At 31.8% G+C, this 18,802-nt stretch overlaps 2 protein-coding genes across 2 annotated transcripts; both read right to left on the reverse strand.

Moving 5' to 3' along the window:
• Positions 1–5,632: 5,632 nt before the first annotated feature.
• On the reverse strand, positions 5,633–8,621 carry LOC141532113 (uncharacterized). Its single transcript, XM_074250289.1, has 8 exons — positions 8,408–8,621; positions 8,008–8,329; positions 7,740–7,948; positions 7,604–7,678; positions 7,206–7,540; positions 7,016–7,118; positions 6,812–6,902; positions 5,633–5,885 (listed from the first exon to the last, which is right to left on the reverse strand). The coding sequence occupies exons 3-5, from the start codon at positions 7,831–7,833 to the stop codon at positions 7,287–7,289; spliced, it is 423 nt and encodes a 140-aa protein (XP_074106390.1). The 5' UTR covers positions 7,834–7,948; positions 8,008–8,329; positions 8,408–8,621; the 3' UTR covers positions 5,633–5,885; positions 6,812–6,902; positions 7,016–7,118; positions 7,206–7,286.
• A 1,176-nt stretch (positions 8,622–9,797) lies between these two features.
• Positions 9,798–10,919, reverse strand: LOC141532053 (uncharacterized). Its single transcript, XM_074250211.1, has 3 exons — positions 10,405–10,919; positions 10,126–10,327; positions 9,798–10,051 (listed from the first exon to the last, which is right to left on the reverse strand). Exons 1-3 carry the CDS (start codon positions 10,564–10,566, stop codon positions 9,798–9,800), a joined length of 618 nt encoding a protein of 205 aa, XP_074106312.1. The 5' UTR covers positions 10,567–10,919.
• Between the last annotated feature and the right edge of the window lie 7,883 nt (positions 10,920–18,802).

Consider the following 18,802-nt stretch of genomic DNA (forward strand, 5'->3'; position numbering starts at 1 on the left):
AACCCAAAATAGTAAGTTTGTTCGAAAATTTTGAATCGCGAAATTATGATTCGGTCGTTCGACGATAAGGGATTATAATTTTCTTATATTTAATGTGAGTTAGTACTACAAGTATTCAAATATTAAAATTTGTTTTATGCCCTTGTGACTGTGTGGTCTAGAGAAGGTGCTAAATTTAAAGCACCCTCCCAACGAGTTTTGTGAGAGCTTCTTTCGTAAAAGAAAGTGCTAATTAAAGCACCTTTGTAGTACTAGGAAACCTTCTGTAAGAGTTTTGTCAGAGAAGGTGCTAGATTCGCAGCATCCTTCTCGTAAAATGTAGTGTAAATGTAAGGGATAAAAATTTTCAAAATTTCGAAGTATATAAAATTTAATGTTAGTATTGCTTAGTTAGTAAAAAAAAAATTAAATTTTTTTTTTTATTTCTCAATACTGAGTTAAAATAAATTTTGTTGACAGGAGTAACGATTGCAAATTCCGTTTGGTGTTAATCAACTCGGACTTGGGACTCGGAAAGGGAACAGGAACTTTGTTGATGGTCAGATCCGTGGTTTTAGGGCAGCTGTTAGCGCCTTTTCCTGACTTGGGTCCTGTGGTTGGTCCTTGCAGCGGATGGATTAGGATGGGATTGGGCTGCTTATTCTAAGGGCTTCTTAACTTGTGAACTGAACTGATTTAAAACGGATTTCACTCTTACTCAGATTTATTTTTATAAACGTCGAACTTACACAATTTGATTTTTAGGTAATTTAGTTTAATGAATTTTAGTAATTGTAATTGAGCTAACGTCCTCCAGTCCCCCGTAGGGTAAAGTGCGCAAATTTAGCTTTTTAATGATATTTTAACTTACTGCCCGGATTCTCGCCTAAGTGCAGTGCAAATTAGAACTTTGAAATTCCGGTTCTCTAAGATTGTAATTAATAACTAATACGTGGCCTGCCGGTTGAACCGAGTCTGAACTCGTCTTAAGTGCAGCGCAAATTAAGATAAGGGACTTTTACAAGGTACGGGCTCGTCAATTAAACGCGGAAGTCGAATTGATTGCTCACAGGCAAGGCGTTGGCTGTTGATCGCCTTTTTAAATACTTGCGGTGCTGAGATTGCAGAAGTCCCCGCTAGTCAACCAGCAATCGCGTAGCTTATATTTTATTGTGGCCTTCGCGCATGGAGAGGCCTTCCATCTGTGCCGGTGATTTGAATTTAAAGAAAAATTTTTGGGGTGGACATAACATTATTAATGAATAAATATATAAATAATGAATATCAAATAAATAAATGAATCAATACTGCTTAATTAAAGAAATCTTTGAGACAATCTGGACTCGAATTAAATATGTCGTCCGACTTAGACACCGACATCAACTGACATGACTCAAGTTTACATTATGTCGTAGATTATGTCGTACAATTAATTGCGATATCCTAGATAATTGTTTAAATAATTTTATACTTAATAAATGGATACTATTTTATTGAACAAATCTTGAAGATAATCTAGGATTGAATCATAGAAACAGATGTCGATCAACTTAGACACCGACATCACTCAAGTTCACACCGTTTCGTAGATTGCGTCGTACGACATCAATTGCGACATTATAGATAATTGTTCAAATAATTTTATACTTAATAAATAGATAATAATTTATTGAATTAATCTTGGAGACAATCTGGGAATGATTCATAGATGTCGTTTGACTTGGACACTGATTTAACTCAAGTTCACACTGTGTCGTAGATCACGTCGTGATGCGGCATCCTAGATAATTGTTTAAATAATTCTTTACCCAATAAGTAGATATGTATTAATAAATAAATATATAATTAATAAATATTAAACAAATAAATGAATCAATACTATTTAATTAAAGAAATCATTGAGACAATCTGGGATTGACCATAGATGTCGTCCAACTTAGACACCGACATCACTCAAGTTTACCCTGTGTCGTAGATTACGTCGTACGACATCGATTGCGACGTTCTCCATAATTGTTCATATAATTTTATATTCAATGAATGGATATTTTTTAATAAATAAATGAGTAAATAAATATTAAAGAAATAAATGAATAAATAATAAATAAATACTATTCAGTTAAAAAAATCTTAGAGACAATCTGGACATGAATAAAAGATGTCGTCCGATTTAGACACTGACATCACTCAAGTTTACACTGTGTCGTAGATTACGCCGTACGACATCAATTGTGAGATTCTAGATAGTTGTTTAAATATTTTCAAGTGGCAGGGGGGGGGGGGCAAATCGGGCCCCCTGATATTTTCAATATCCAAAAATATTTGGAGGCAAAATCGGTCTTCAACATTTTCAACTTTCGAAGTGTTTGAGAGGTATAATGGGCTGATTATACTTTAAAAACTAAAAAATATTTTTCCGTTAAACGCGTTTTAGAATTTTTGAATTATTGAACAAATTATATGGGTAAAGTACGAACTAGGTCGTGAGTTAATCAAAAGCATTATTTACTATATTTTTTGTTAAAAAACTATTTATCTCACAGAAGCTCCCCTGACTATTTTTGCGATAGTGTGTGTGTGTGTGTGTGTGTGTGTGTGTGTGTGTGTGTGTGTGTGTGTGTGTGTGTGTGTGTGTGTGTGTGTGTGTGTGTGTGTGTGTGTGTGTGTGTGTGTGTGTGTGTGTGTGTGTGTGTGTGTGTGTGTGTGTGTGTGTGTGTGTGTGTGTGTGTGTGTGTGTGTGTGTGTGTGTGTGTGTGTGTGTGTGTGTGTGTGTGTGTGTGTGCAACTATGTAAAATAAGAGACAATAATTTATGCCTGCTCGTGTTGCTTTGGTATCGATGAAAGTTTGGATTTATGAAAATTTGTCCAAATAAATATGAAAGTTTGTAAAATTGCTGATGAATATAAATGAATAAAAGCACAGAAAAATTTACGTATAATTGTATATAAATAAACATGATTCTATGCAAACTAGATCATCTGTTCAATTTTACAGTTGTTCAAATGACCAACTGAACAAATAAAATTCCCTATTTTTAAAAATACGTACAACTAATAATATGTTTATTTGATTTTAATTCCAAAAGTATAAATGGAAAAATGAACGTAACTATAAATGAAAATTTATAAATTTACTAGTTAATGAAAAATATCATTTGAATAAATGATTAATAATAAAAGTGTATAAAAAAATAAATCAAACATTCACTTAATGAACTTATGTATTTAAAAAGATAGATCCTTATGTAAAAAAAAACTACATTATAATAATAAAAAACTACTGTATTATAATAATTTGAACAAATGAAATTGCAGATAAATAAAGGTAATGAATAAATGTAGAAATGATTTTATGAATAAATGACATTATGATCATTAGTATTTTTGAGGTTGTGTATAAATAAACATTTGTAAATATGATGATCGGTACAAATAAAAGTTGTCCGAATGGATATTTGAATAAATGAAATTCTATCAAAATAAATCAATAAAAATGAACATCTGCATTAAAGTTAATCAGTAAAAATGAATATTTGTCCAGAAGTTAAACTGTAAAAATGAATATTTGTCAAGAAGTTAAACTGTAAAAATGAATATTTGTCCAGAAGTTAAACTGTCAAAATGAATATCGGTTAAAAAAAAGATTTCCACGAAATGTCTTATAATTTTATAATCATGTTGCAATCTATTAAGAACGAACTTTATAACTTTTCACACTCAAAGGGCTGTATGTGGATGTTAAAAATTAAGAAAACTTAAAACTTTTAATGTATAATTTTTATAGGTTTAAAACGGATTTTATGAGTATAAATTTTACTCACTAAGAACAGTGCAAGGGCGTTAAATATTAAAAAAAATTAGGAAACCGGTTGACCCTAAAAGCCATCCCTGTAACTTCCCGCTAATTCCATACCCAAGTGCTTAAAATTGCATTTATGATGTTTTTCAGCTCTCCGAGCTCAAAAGTCTGATAGACGTTTAATAAAACACCATTTTTTGAATTTTCTAACTGCAATAACTTTTGAATGAATGAAGCGATTGTTACGCGGTTGGCGGCATTCGACGCACTTTTTAAAGCTTTTCCAAAGAATCTTCAAGTCTAAATCGATCGAGCCAGAAATTTTGAAGTAATTTCGAAAAAACACTTTATTCGGTTTTCTTTCGACAACGATAACTCACGAACGGATGAATCGATTGTGACCGGGCTTGCGGTGATTGACTTAGTTTTTTTTATCTTAATACACGCACACACACACACACACACACACACACACACACACACACACACCTCTGGCGCACAAGTTTGACGCGGAGCCAGAGAATCTGGCACTAGTCGACAACTACCATGAGGATAGAAAGCTAATAGTGGAAACTACTGAAGGCCCAGAAGAATACGCCATAACGGCTGGAGTGCCGCAAGGGTCAATAATGGGACCCGATCTATGGAACGCAGACTACGACGGGTTTCTTGAAATCCCATTGCCAGAGCAAGTAGAGCTAACAGGCTTTGCAGACAACGTTGCGGCCACTATAGTGGTGGACAGCGTAGAAGAGGGCGAACTGCTAGTTCAGAAAACCATTGACGCCGTCGAGACTTAGCTTAATAAGCATAACCTGAAGCTCGCCAAACATAACTCGCCGAAGCGGCTGTATTGGTCATTACGGGAGCCGCGCCCATAGTCTTACTAGCGCTCGAGAGAACAAAACTTTATGACGCTAACACCATTGGATAAAACATGAAGGAGGCAAGAACAAGGATAAAGGTTGAAACGCAGCTAGAGTGGCAGGACCAATGGACGTCAGGGGAGACGGGCAGATGGACAGCGCGCCTGATCCGAAACATCAACGTCTGGCTCTCTCTATGAAGCACGAGGACACAGACTTCTTCCTTACTCAGCTATTGACAGGGCATGGACAGTTCAACATTTATTTTTTTAAGATGGACCTGCACCCCACGACAATGTCAAAATACTGCCAGGAAAAAATTATAGGCACCACGCTCTCTCCCGAGAGCTTGATATCCTGCATGCTCATAAAATAAGAAAACTGGTCAGCTGTTGCAGCCTACGCGCAGCGTCTTCTAAAAAAATGACCGCAGAAAGGGACCAGTAACCAGGAGTAGGTCGTCGTGAGATGCAAAATGCACTGGATTGAAGTAATGTCTACGCGTTTCTGATTCAGTCATCCCCTTATCATCCACAGAGGAATACAGACATACGGAGGTCATCGCGAAAACACTCAGGGAAGCTTCCTAGGATCTTGAAACGTCAAGATCTGATGAGAACTCGATTTTCGAAAAACGGGGTTAAACCAATAACTTCCCGATTTTTGAAAATTTTCAATTTTCTTAACGGGAAGTTAAAAATATTAAATATTTAATATATAGCTCCTGCTGGTTTGAAACTTGGATGTAGCTTTCGTTTTACGTAAAGGATTTAAAAAATTTTTATTTTGAAAAAAAAAAATGGCAACTGACTGAAAATTTTTTCTAAATTAAAAATTATAGTTTGTAAATGTGAATTCTCTTTTAACCGGTGACGAGTCAATTCTCTTTTAGCCGAGTAGTATAAGGCGTAGATTTTATGTGATGTTTTTTTTTATTTTTCTAACTTTTTCATCACTTATACAAAAATTGCTATTAACTAATTAAAATTAACAATAATACAAATAGAAACAATTGTAATCATTATAAAAACAGTAAATAGCTGTAACTAGCTCCAAGCGCGCAGCAGTTAAAACTGACTCTAAATAATAATTAAATTAAAAAAAAAAAAATGCTGCGATTTTAAAAGGCCCCACCACAAGCCACTTTTTGTTTGCACCAGACTATGAAATAACTGAATCGTTGGTAGTGATACGGTTTTTCAGTCAGGGTTTGTTGATGCGCAGAGCGATTATAAAAGACCTGCAAACATAAAAAATAAAATAGCATTAAATTTTAATTTATATTAAATTTCAAAATTTTTTTATATCGCGTTCCAGATGCCATAAGGGCGTATGAAAATTTTTTTTTTCGGGAATCAACTTATTTTTACCTGAAACGTCGAGAAATGCAAAAAAATAATTCTCTCAAAATAAAAATTTTTTTTTGAAATTTAATTTTTTTTACAAGTCCAAAAAAAATTTTTAATTAAAAAAAATTTTTTTTCTGCATTTCTGCACGTTTAAAACAAATATGCGTTGATTCCTGGAGAAAAAAAAATTTTTTTTATATGCCCTTGTGGCTCTCGGGAACCACCTCGGGTACCATAAGGATGTATTATAAAAAAAATTCTATTATTTTTTCCAAGTCCAAAAGAGATTTTTATTTAAAAAAATTTTTTTTTCCATTTCTGCACTTTTTATATTAAAATACGTTGATTCCCGATAAAAAATTTTTTTTTATCCCCCTTTATGGCTCCCAGGACTCACTTCGGGTGCCATGAGGATGTATAAAAAAAATTTTTATAAATTTTTTTCTGAATTAAAAAAAAAATTCAATTTCTGAAAAAATTATTAGTTTAAAGAAAAAAAATTTTTTTTATTTCTCTACGTTTCACACAATAATACGTCGATTCCCAAAAAAATTTTTTTTTTATACGCCTTTATGGCATCCGAAGTGGGTCCCGGGAGCCATAAGGGCGTATAAAAAATAAATTTTTCGGGAATGAACTTATTTTTATATAAAATGAAGAGCAATGCAAAAAAAAATTTTTTTTAAAAATGAAAATGTTTTTTGGATTTAAAAAAAAATATAATTTTTATATGCCCTAATGGCATTTGTAACGCGATATACTAAACAGAAATATATGATAATTAATAATAAATAAAAAGAATTACAATTCAACTTACCAAAAAATCGTCCAACAGATCTGAGAAGCGTTCTTTGATATCTGCAGCACTTTTTTCACGCTTAACAAAAATTGGCTCTTCAGCAACTTTACTGTAATAAAAGAAAGAAATTAATTAATTTTAATAACATTGACAAGTAATCAGCAATAATTCGAGACAAATATTATTTAGTTAATATCAGAAAATTGTAATTAAAAAATTTACCGCCAAATTTCATCGTGATTAATGTACAGATCTGTAAATTCATGTGTCCTATCGTATTTATGAAGTCTTAAGCTAATTAGGAGGTCGTCTTCGGCCTAAGTCCCTGAAAAAAAATATTATTAATTAATAAATTATTTCAACATTGAAATGATTATATAATTATAATTATTAATAATTACTTCTTACTTACTTCTTACTTACATCTTTTTTAATCATGTGCCCACAAATATTCAGAAGAGTAATACATTTTTAGTTTTTTAAACAAAAATAATCATTGTAAATCAACGATAACAAGCAATGTAAGTAAGATGTGTGATGACGTCTTTTGAAAATTCTCGCCCTCAAACATAAATAATATTATATTAACAATATTGTATTTTTGCCGACACACTGGACAAGTTCGCCTCTCGTACCCATAAAAACCATTAATCCAGCACAAGTAGCATGCAATAAAGTGACAATATTCTCTAACTTGAATTGATGCTTCTACTGACAAGCAGTACAAGCAAGGATTAATTACTTTTTCTGAAAAATAAATAATTGTTTGATAAATAACCATTTTTGTTTGAATTAAAATATAGTTATTACGATTAACAGTGGGAGGATGAACGAGATACGTTTTTAAATTTGGAACCCCGGTCAATTTTCCAGTATCGTCAGTATCTATAAATAAAAATTAAAAAATAAGTAATTTAAAAAATTATATTAATCAAAATTAACGTACATTGTGCCCACTTTAATTGAATCATTATAAGTTCGTGTAAATCAGTTTTTTTGAATTCATTGATGAAATGTTTTAAGTTAATTTTATCCTTCATTAACTTTGTTTGAAGTAGTCATAGTTTATTTTAATGCATATTAGGTTTTTATTTTTTAAAAATTTTGTGTTAGTAATTTGAATTTCAGTTTTTTTAATGTATAACTTTAGGTCGTCTAAAAAGTAAAAATTATTAAAATTTAATATGAACTATGTTTTTAAAATTAAAACTTACCCAAAAATGAGTAAATGTCTCTGTGACCACCCAGATTAGTAATTAATTCTACTAAAAATAACTCCGCCGGGTTAATTGCTTTATCTCGATTGTCACCAATAAATAATTCATTCGTAATGAAAGGCTCACAATTACGAACGAATCTCGAGTACAAAAGTAAATTTTCCTTCTTATCGGCTCCAATTTCAGCCTTTTCATGTATGATGTTTAAAGCTTCGTTAATTTTAACTGCCGGTAAAATTTTTAGCAAACAACTAACGATACAAATTTCGTCTTCAAAACTTTCTGGAAGGCTTAGCATGAGCCATTTTCTATTCAATAACTAAATAATAATTTTTTAATTAATAATAAATAAAAATTTTGCCAGTACAAAGATGATTTTTAATCCTTTTTTTTTTACCTTTATAAAATGAATCAAAGATCCACTTATTATTATATTTTCAAAATTTTTTCGGATGGCTACAATCAATCTTTCCTCAAAATTACAAATTACTTTTTTAAAATTTTCATGCAAATTCGAACACTTCTGAAGTAAAAATTTAAAAACAGAATCATATAGTTTTTAGTCCATCGGCTGAAGAGGGAAGCCCGTGTACATTTTATGTCCATGGAAAATTCCAACGAATTCTTACGTATTTTGGGTCAGGGATTACGAATATCGTATTTAATTTTATGGAAAATGGTGCAAACAATTGTTATTAACAATTTAATTGTTTAAACCGGTATAACTCAGGAACGGCTAATTTGACGGGGAAGTTTATTTGAAAAAAAGTGTTTAAAATTAAAAAACCAATAAAAAATGTTCTAATCGATTTTTTGATAAAGTTAATATTTTCAAAGATATCGCAAAAAACGATGAATAGCGGTAGGACCTCTCTGTCGCGCGCACGCAACCCGTGGACTCAATCGGCTAACGACGAGTAAAAATAAAATACAAAGACGAAAAAAAATTAGAAGCTCGGTGTAGACAAGAGATTAAGAAAAGAAACTTATGAGAGTCATAAAGGAGACTCTACAGAAGATATCTAGACCCATTATCAATCGATCCACCCCATAGACACAGAAAAACAGCCCCATAAGTGGCTATTTTTAGCTAATTTTAACGGAATTTAAGCTTTAAAAATTCATTCCTTAATGTCCACGGGAGATTAAGAGAAAAAAACTTATGGGAATCATAAAATACACCCTACAGAAAATTTTCAGACCCACAATCGGTCGATTAATCCCATAGACACCGAGTAACAGCCCCATAAAAGTCGTTTTTCGAGTTAATTGAACGAAAATCGACTGTTCAAAATTTATTCCACGGTGTCCACGGGAGATAAAGGAAGAAAACTCATGGAAATCATAGAGTAGACTCCATAGATGATTTCGAGACCCATAATTGATGGATTCTTCCCATATCTATGGAGAAACAGCTCCAAAAGTAGCGGTTTCTAGCTTATAAGTCAGAATTTCGGTATTCCAATATTCTTCTTAGTTCAGTTAGTTTACAACTGACCGACTCTGTAACTGTAAAAATAATACAAAGAAGAGAATGTAACTGCACAAATAATTAAGGTTTTTTTACTAAACTAGCTTTTATTCTGTTGAGCAAAATATGTAATTTTGACAGCTCTTTTCATTTACACACCTGCAAAAAGAGCAACATAACATTCCGTTAATTCTACAATTACATTTTCTTGAACAATTTTTGCAATGACATGGCGGGGGTAATTCGTCAATGGGTGGATAAAGTGATACGCTTCGCTTTGGTACTAGTTTTTGATCTTTTTGTTCGTAGCCAAAGTCTACAGGATCGAGGTTATTTTTTCCGAACTGAACATCCACATCTTATTGTAGGTGATATAATAAGCTCTTCGAATATGGTATGTTATCTCTTCACTACATGGAGGTAATTCTGTTATTACCGTAATTTTGCCTGATTTAAATAACGAAACCCTTAAGTCGTTGAATGTTTCACATGTTTCTTTTTTATATAAAACCCGTACTAGATAGGTTTCAGCTGCTTTAAGAATATCTCCCAGATCCAACTGTTGTACGTCTATTGATAAAATAAAGTTATTTGACTTAAGTAATTAGGGCGATGAAAGTTTCGCATTTTTTATTATTACTAACCTGTAGCAAAATTTTCCAGATATTTTAGCGGGTTGGCTTCTATCGCTTTGAGCTTTGTACCAATTTTGCTTGTATAGAATGATCCTGTAAGAAAATGCATAGCTGGTAGCACCTGACGGAAGCTCTGATTATAATTTTGCACGAGAATTTCGACAGGAATTATTTTTGTACTCCGACCACACTTGTATTCCATCCATAATTTCTGTAACAATGATGTCATTTATAAAATAAACTATTTAATTAATTGTATTTAAATGAAAATTAGTTTTTATCACTTACTTTTAAACCATTCATTTTAAAATTTTTCCAGAAATACATTACCATCACTAATAAATCACAATCTACATAAGTAATTTTTATTTCAGTGTGTTTATTTTTAGTCGCAGATTGAATGTGAGCAATGCATTCATCATTCATATCGTGAGCTGCAGAATTAGGCATACTGTTTGAAAAAATTTTTAATTTTTCATGCTGACGTACCAACGTTGGAATCGACTTTTCCAAATGTTTAATTAAATACACCTGTAGTAATTTCACGTTTTCAGAATTATTGTAAAAATTACTTTCACTTGATGGTATTGGAGTTTCATCTCCAATCGAATGAATTTCAAACGACTGCTTATTGGATCTAGAAAAAAAATAAGTGTTTTATTACAAATTAAAAATATAATATGCGAGTGTAAAATGTACATACGTCCATAGTAACGTTTCAATCATCAGCTTAGCTTTGAACAAATTTATTTCTACTGCAAACTAAATACTAAATTATAGACTTTTCGCTTAATCAATTAAAAATTTTTGCTCTTTTACGATATTTTTCATAGATATTTAATTAATACTCAAAAAAGTCTTATAACCCTTTCATTTTTTTGTTTACCCGATACTTAAAATAATAATGTCTTTTTTTTTTATTAATCAAGATAATTACGAAATTAATATGAGAAAACGTCATACTTACATTACTTCAGTTGTAGGTAATTTTTGTTGAAAACACTCAAATAATAAATCTATCCGGGTTAATTGTGGTTTACAAGAAATTTCAACAAGCAACAATTCAGTAAATTGTTCACGGTAGTCTTGAAATGTTTTCAAATTTTTAAACTTAATCTTTCTGCACAAATCTAAAGTGCGGAATATCAAGCACGTTGTCGTATCCACTGCATTTGTACTGCTATCTTGAATTTTGACTTTCTTCTTGAGTTCATCAATTAATTGAGAATTTACTGCAGCATTCATGAACCCTTCATTATTAAATAACATTTTATTTGCGGATAGCTGGTAAGAAAATAAAGATTCCCGAGGATATTGACGTTCCACTGCGAGATTATATACTTTTGAGCTTCTTTTAAATCATCTAGTTTCGGCTTTAATTGTTTTTTTGGTTGATTTTCTCTAAAATCCATAGTTTTTAGTTTTATTTTTTTTATAGTTTCAGATAGATCTTCTTTTTGAAGAAGAATCCGTTGTGTGTAGAAGTTTTTAAAAGTATTACAACCTACGTCCCAAATTTTTAATAAACCATGACTAACAATTTCAGAACATTTTTCTTGAGTAATTATGTTACGTAAACTATTATCTTCTTGGATCAAAAATGGGTTTGTATACTTCTCAATATATTTTACTATGTTGGACACTAACAACTCCGATGTTTTTGTGCAAGAAGAAGAAAACTCGTGATGGTAAAGTTCATAATTGTCTTCATCGACTAATGTAAGTTGACGAAAAAGATTTTTTATGTCAAGCTCCTCATGATAAACTAAATTCCATGTCGTAACATAATCTTTTTTAGCTGTTGAACCAATTATACCACCAGAATCTTTTCCGGAACGATTAATCGAACACTCTAATCCTTGATCAACAGCAATTGAAGTAAACGGAGTATTGGATTTTTTAACAGTAAAATGACCAGCTTTCAGACGTTTATACAGATCAGGATTTGTATGTTGGAGATTTATTATATCTGCGATGTACACCGATGACCAACGAGAATAATTTGTTCTGTCCATATCGTGAAATAATGGCTGTAATTTCATAACGGTCTCCACATGTAAATCCCAATCACCAGTTCTATCGGCTTTAATTAAGTTTTTAACTAAATCTGTCATCACGATCACATTATTCCAAAATAAAAATAATGATGATTCGGAACAACTCTTAACAATAAAAGCTTCAAAATCATTTCGGAAATTACTCGATTTTGTTTCTAAAAGCTGATACATAGCCCTAGCTTCAACATGGCTTTCTTCAATTAAAAGATCTCTAAAGGTACTAAAGTCACTGAAATCATTACTGTACTTATCAATCGTGATAATTTTAAGGAATTCTTTCAATTGTAATCGTTGCAGAGCTTCTGAAACTAACGTAAACCCTTTAAAAGATCTCGAATAATTCGTGCCACTTAAAACTTGATCGGTTGTTCCTGGTCCAAACGTTTCGGTTTCTATTAAAACTTGTTCAATTCCACTTCCTTTCAAATATTTTCCAATACAGGTTAATCCCACTTTGGCCATATGGAATGATCCCAACATTACAAAAATATCTACAAATTCTTCTGATCGCTCGAATTTAATATGACGCGCTATTCTATAGACTCCTTCATCACAAAATACTGGAAGGCAGTCTTGCTTCAATTGAGTAAGAACGTTTTTAAAATTACATAAAGATGTATAAACAGTCGAATATTCCGTAACTGGAAATGGTAAAACTGGGAGATAACCAGCTATTTTAGTCGGCCGTAAGTCTACTGTTAATAAACTATTAAACGCCGCCCAGGAAGGAATCATTTGTATACTTGTTGTTGGTGGTATTGAAGTTGAAATTTCACAAATATTTACTCTACTTAGGACCCATAGAATATCGTTTGTAGTTTTCTGGTAAAGTGAAGGATCGATATTTGGTAGCGTTCGTAACTTAAATTCCGGTGAAAGGGTAATCTTATCTGGTTTTTCAAAACTTTTCAATTTTTGGCAATCTAGCATGTATACTGAAGTTTTGTTCATCTTTGAAATCTCAGTGTCGTTAATTTTAGGTTTCATGTTAGTATTTTTTGGCCGATTTTGAAATAATACGAAAACAGTATCGTGAGAACTATTTAATCCCGATAATGTATTTTCGTTGTGATCGAAATTATCAAATGCTGCCACAGTAAATTCTTCTGGATCAAAGTGTGATGGTATTGGAACATTACCCAGACTTCGTTCAATCGTAAAAGCAGCTAATCGTGAGCGAGTGCGACGAATATCATCGTACGACATCGAAACACCGATTCGATTCAAACTGGTAATCAATGATGCGCTTTTACAGATCGAATGAACGCTAATTCCAGTTAACATGTGTAACGGAGTTCGTTTGCGTCCACCATGCAGCGTAAAAAACATCATTTGGTACAAACTTTTAATTCTGAGGTTTAAATTGGCAGAATTTTGATCATTGTCTGCGTCTACATTTGATGAAGTGATATCGACAAAACTTTTGTTAATCTGCGCTTGCGGACAATCAAATGCTACAGAAAAAAATCGTTCCACGTGACTTGGCATTGTAATTCGATTCCATGACTCTTGCAAGTCGAATTTATCACAGAATTTGTCATTTAAATCAAAATCTTCAGCCAATAGTGACTTTCTTATTAACTGAGCGCTTTCTTTAATTACGTCAATTGAAGCTAATTTCCTAATCAAATCATCCCGTGTCAAAGAACTTTTAAAAAATAAAGTCGATTCATTTGACCGAGAAGATGCAGTGAAATCAATGGAATCATTATAATATATCTCCATGAATGATTTTACATCTCGATTATGAATCTGAGCTTCTGAACCTAGTGTTTGATTAACTTTTTTTGTAATCAAGTTTATTTGTAAAATTTCACCGGCATCTACTTGGGGTAAAACAGATTCGATAGCATTTTTAATAGCCGTCATTTTCTTTTGTCTTATTTCATTCCGATTGTGAACGTTGTGACTCATAAAGCTGTTAAGTGAACTATTTTCTTCATTTTCATTATCAGAACTAAATTCATACACATCGTTGCTTGAAGAAAATCCACTGGCGTTCTCACTGTGATCGTTTAAATTACTGCATGAATTACTTGACACTGTACAATCACTTCTTTCAGAAGAAAGTTCAAATTTCCGCATGCAATTGGGATGATACAAAACTTTATTCGCAAGTAATTCTTGAGGTGTTTTAATTGAACGATGAAATTCATATTTTACCTCTGTAGTTTTTTTGAAGGCATCTATTAGTTTTTGAGCTTTCGTTAAGTCACATAACTGAGATTTATTTCGATCTTTTTTTATTCGATCTTGCAGACAAATAATACACTTATTTTCTAAAGGGTTTGCACTTGAATTAGATCCCGACATTTTAGTTGTAATTAATTAAATAGAATCACATAAATATACCAAGAAAAAAAGTAATTTGAGAATCAAAAACCAACATAACACTAAAAACACTAATAAATAAATAAATGTAAAGGATAAAATGTATATGAAGAATATAAAACAAACAAGTCACAAAAAGTACTGATATTTCAAGAGATACACAGAGTAAAATTTAAAAATTATTAAAAAATAAAACTTAAACATGTCACAAAAAAAAATAATCAATCTCAAATGATTTATTTACCATGTACTTGAGAAAAGTAAAAAGTATAGGTAAAGTATAGCAATACTTAATGCAGATACTCACTGATCAACTGCGTGAAAACTACTGAGTTTTTTCTTAACAGAAAAAAAAACTTAAAGAATTTCCTCGATTGTGATTGGTTAATTCTCTCGTGAAATATGTGTAACCTGATACACATATGAACAATAGGAACGAAATTCAACGAGTTAAACAGTCAACTCGCGCTCGAACAATAGCTATACGCATAGACACGCAGAAGCTGACTTCGACTCGGACGTTGTCGGCTCGTTAGAAGCAAGTCGCACTCATTTGACACTGAGTTTTGTTAACATGTAGAATTTCATCTCAATTCTTTTGTCTTCAACAAAAGTTTGAAAGAAAGAGTAGTTCAAATAATAATAACATTTGTTAGAAATATAATGAATCATTCCAAAACGCATATATAAAACAATAATTAGAAAAATTAAATGTAAAAATATAGTAATATATATAGTTTGAAAAAATTAAATGTTAAAAAGAAGGAAAAGAGCAAGTTATTGCAAATATTTTGGAAAACTTTTTTAGATATATATATAAAAAAAAAGGATCTACTTAATGTATAGACCCTGTTTGGTGCACTCTCACTGAAAGAATTGTTAAGGCTGAAGGGGAAAGCCCGTATGCATTTTTAGGACCCCGGGTTCAGATAACTGATATGATCGCAATATTTGCCGGGGATTACGGAAAACTAGGTTATTTTGCTCGTTGATAGTAGGTACAATTGTTAATAACAATTAAATTATTTAAACCGATATAATTCAAGAACGGCTGATTTATCACAGATAAGTTTGTTTAAAAATAAAAATTTTAAAAGTAAAAAACCAACAAAAACTATCATTTTTTTGTCAATTTTTTTAAAAAAAGTTTTTTTATGGGGCTGTTACTGAGTGTTCATGGATTGATCGATCGATTATGGATGTGGACATCTCTTGTAGGGTATACTCTATGATTCCCATAAGTTTTTTTCTCTTAATCTCCCATGGACACTGAGAAATAAATTTTTAAAGCTGAAATTTCGCTGAAATTAGCTAAAAATAGCCACTGATGGGGATGTTCCTCCGTGTCCATGGGGTAAATCGATCGATTATGGGTTTAAAAATCTTTTCTAGGGTGTACTCTATTATTCCCATGAGGATTCTTCCTTAATCTCTCGTAGACACCGAGAAATAAATTTTTAACAGTCAATTTTTTGTCAATTTACTTAAAAAACGACTTTTATGAGGCTGTTACTCGGTGTCTACGGGGTTAATCTATCGATTATGGGTCTGGGAATCTTCTGCATAGTGTCCTAGAAGATTCCCATGATTTTCCGTCCTTAATCTCAGGTGGACACCGAGGATTGAATTTTCTAAAGCCGAAATTCAGTTAATTTAATTAAAAAACCCCCTTTTATAGGGCTGTTACTCGGTTTCTATGGGGTTTATCGATCGATAATAGGCCTGAAAATCTTCTCTAGGGTGTACTTTATGATTCCCATCAGTTTTTTTCTCTTAATCTCCCGTGGACACTAAGGAATGAATTTTTAAAGCTTAAATTCCGTTAAAATTAGCTAAAAATAGCCACTTATGGGGCTGTTTTTCTGTGTCTATGGGGTGGATCGATTGATAATGGGTCTAGATATCTTCTGTAGAGTCTCCTTTATGACTCTCATAAGTTTCTTTTCTTAATCTCTTGTCTACACCGAGCTTCTAATTTTTTTTCGTCTTTGTATTTTATTTTTACTCGTCGTTAGCCGATTGAGTCCACGGGTTGCGTGCGCGCGACAGAGAGGTCCTACCGCTATTCATCGTTTTTTGCGATATCTTTGAAAATATTAACTTTATCAAAAAATCGATTAGAACATTTTTTATTGGTTTTTTAATTTTAAACACTTTTTTTCAAATAAACTTCCCCGTCAAATTAGCCGTTCCTGAGTTATACCGGTTTAAACAATTAAATTGTTAATAACAATTGTTTGCACCATTTTCCATAAAATTAAATACGATATTCGTAATCCCTGACCCAAAATACGTAAGAATTCGTTGGAATTTTCCATGGACATAAAATGTACACGGGCTTCCCTCTTCAGCCGATGGACTATTAATAAATGATTCATTATTCGATGTGTATTGTCCACGAATATTGCCGCAAGAAGCATATGTTTCTTTCGCATATGTGGAGGTAGCTCGTTGATCTCAGCATAAATCGGCCATGCACTTGATTTAGAAGACTTTGCCACATTGCATCCATCGGTATTCATAGTTAATGAGAAATTATACCATGTTGCCAAAAATTTGCCACGTTTGCATAGTGATTTGTATTCTTCGCCATCATAAATATCTTCGTAACCCTCCGGATCTCTCTTTGTTCGGTTAAATCTATATTTTAACGACTCACTGATGTTGGGTATAGACAGTAATTCCAGAATTTGTGTTGATAAACTCACGTATATGAAGTAACTTAAATTACATTCGAACTTATCATGAGGCCCACACGCTTTACATTCACACTGTCTAGACAATTTTTTTGTTATTTCGCATTTTACGCCTAAATAGTCCTGACATAACTTGCAATAATAATGATATGTCAGACTATCATCGCTGCGATTTAGAAATTTCCATAACCCATCTTTAGTTGTAGGTATTGTATTGTCATAATACATAGATTTAATCCACTTCAAGTTTTCAATTGTAGCTGCATATGATAATTGAAATCTACATGATACAGCGATTTCAGCAAGGACGTGATCTTTTGCAGTCTTATAACGTTTAGCAATCAAGGGAACATCTGCATTTGCATCGTTATTTCCGCCGAAAAATGGCTTCTTCGGTTTTTTAGCTTCATCACAATTATTTTTGCTTTCATTTCCGTCATCGTCTTCATCTTCTTCTTCATCGTTCTCTTCTTCTTCTTCATCGTCCTCTTCTTCTTCTTCTTCTACTTCTTCTTCATCGTTCTCTTCTTCTTCTTTTTCTCTTTCTTCTTCATCGTCTTCAACATCATCGTCATGATGAAATGCACCATCATTTTCTGCTTCTTCTCCAATTTCAGTGTCATAATTATCTTCACCGCAAAGACCATCAGAACTACTGACATCTAGGTCATTAGTAGGTTTAACATCCATATTTTCGGCATGTTCAGGATTCTGAAATCATACGCAAACACAGGTAATAAATTCTCACTCCATGTGAACTATATATCTACACATACACAAAAAAGAATTGAAATTATTGAAAAGTCCACCAATTTCAAAACATATCGATGAGTAATATTAATGAGGGATAATACATAAATATACTTTCATCAGTAGACAGAAAAATTTTCAATGTGTTAGCATTTTTTATATTACTTTCCATGTACGTCTTACTCTGAATACGAAAAACACCTGACCAGTTCAAGTTCGAGTCAATTATTGAAGTCCTTTTAAATGTAGTTATATGAATCAAACAAAATTCCAATAACAATTTATTTGTAATTGCTTATAACCAGTTCAATTTATAAATTTAATAATAACTCATTAATAATATAGTAAACTATTAGAAACATTTTAAGGACGTTCGTTCGCTACGTTACAGTCGAATAGTACTAAATTATTATAAAATTTATTTAGCTCTTGAAAAATTTTTAATATATATTTAAAATATTGCAGTGATTTATAAATATTGTTAATGAATACCAAATATTTTTTAAGTATTTATTTGCAAATATCAGTAAATTTAAATTGATGATTGATTTGATTCTATTTTCAATATGGTGGAAAGATTATCTAAATAATTTTTAGTATCCCAGTTAAAAAAATTAATAGTTAATTACAACGTTCGATAACACTAATTTTTTATTACAAATTTTTGAACTTTATATTTGAAAGAATATTTTAAGACAATCTCTATTATGGTATGTACTTAAATAATATAAATATAATAATTACAATTAAAAAAAATCTGGCCCGCCATAAGACTGTATGTTAAAAATTTCATTTTCAATCGTTAATAACTTTTCAAAATGATCGATAACGAGTTCCCAAAATTTTAGGAAA

Source organism: Cotesia typhae, unplaced genomic scaffold, assembly GCF_013202065.1.
Source record: "Cotesia typhae breed Kobodo isofemale line unplaced genomic scaffold, CoteBio_Ctyphae contig_56, whole genome shotgun sequence".
NCBI classification, from domain to species: Eukaryota; Metazoa; Arthropoda; class Insecta; order Hymenoptera; family Braconidae; genus Cotesia; species Cotesia typhae.

Bases quoted from the DNA above. Each gene is read 5' to 3' on its own strand.
- LOC141532113 (XM_074250289.1), bottom strand. From the start codon at position 7,833: ATGAAGGATAAAATTAACTTAAAACATTTCATCAATGAATTCAAAAAA. The intron at 7,679-7,739 runs GTACGTTAATTT...TTTTATTTATAG, and splicing joins TCAATTAAAGTGGGCACAAT to ATACTGACGATACTGGAAAA. The intron at 7,541-7,603 runs GTAATAACTATA...TTTATTTTTCAG, and splicing joins TCATCCTCCCACTGTTAATC to AAAAAGTAATTAATCCTTGC.
- LOC141532053 (XM_074250211.1), bottom strand. From the start codon at position 10,566: ATGCCTAATTCTGCAGCTCACGATATGAATGATGAATGCATTGCTCAC. The intron at 10,328-10,404 runs GTAAGTGATAAA...TCATTGTTACAG, and splicing joins TTAAAATGAATGGTTTAAAA to AAATTATGGATGGAATACAA. The intron at 10,052-10,125 runs GTTAGTAATAAT...TTTTATCAATAG, and splicing joins TCTGGAAAATTTTGCTACAG to ACGTACAACAGTTGGATCTG.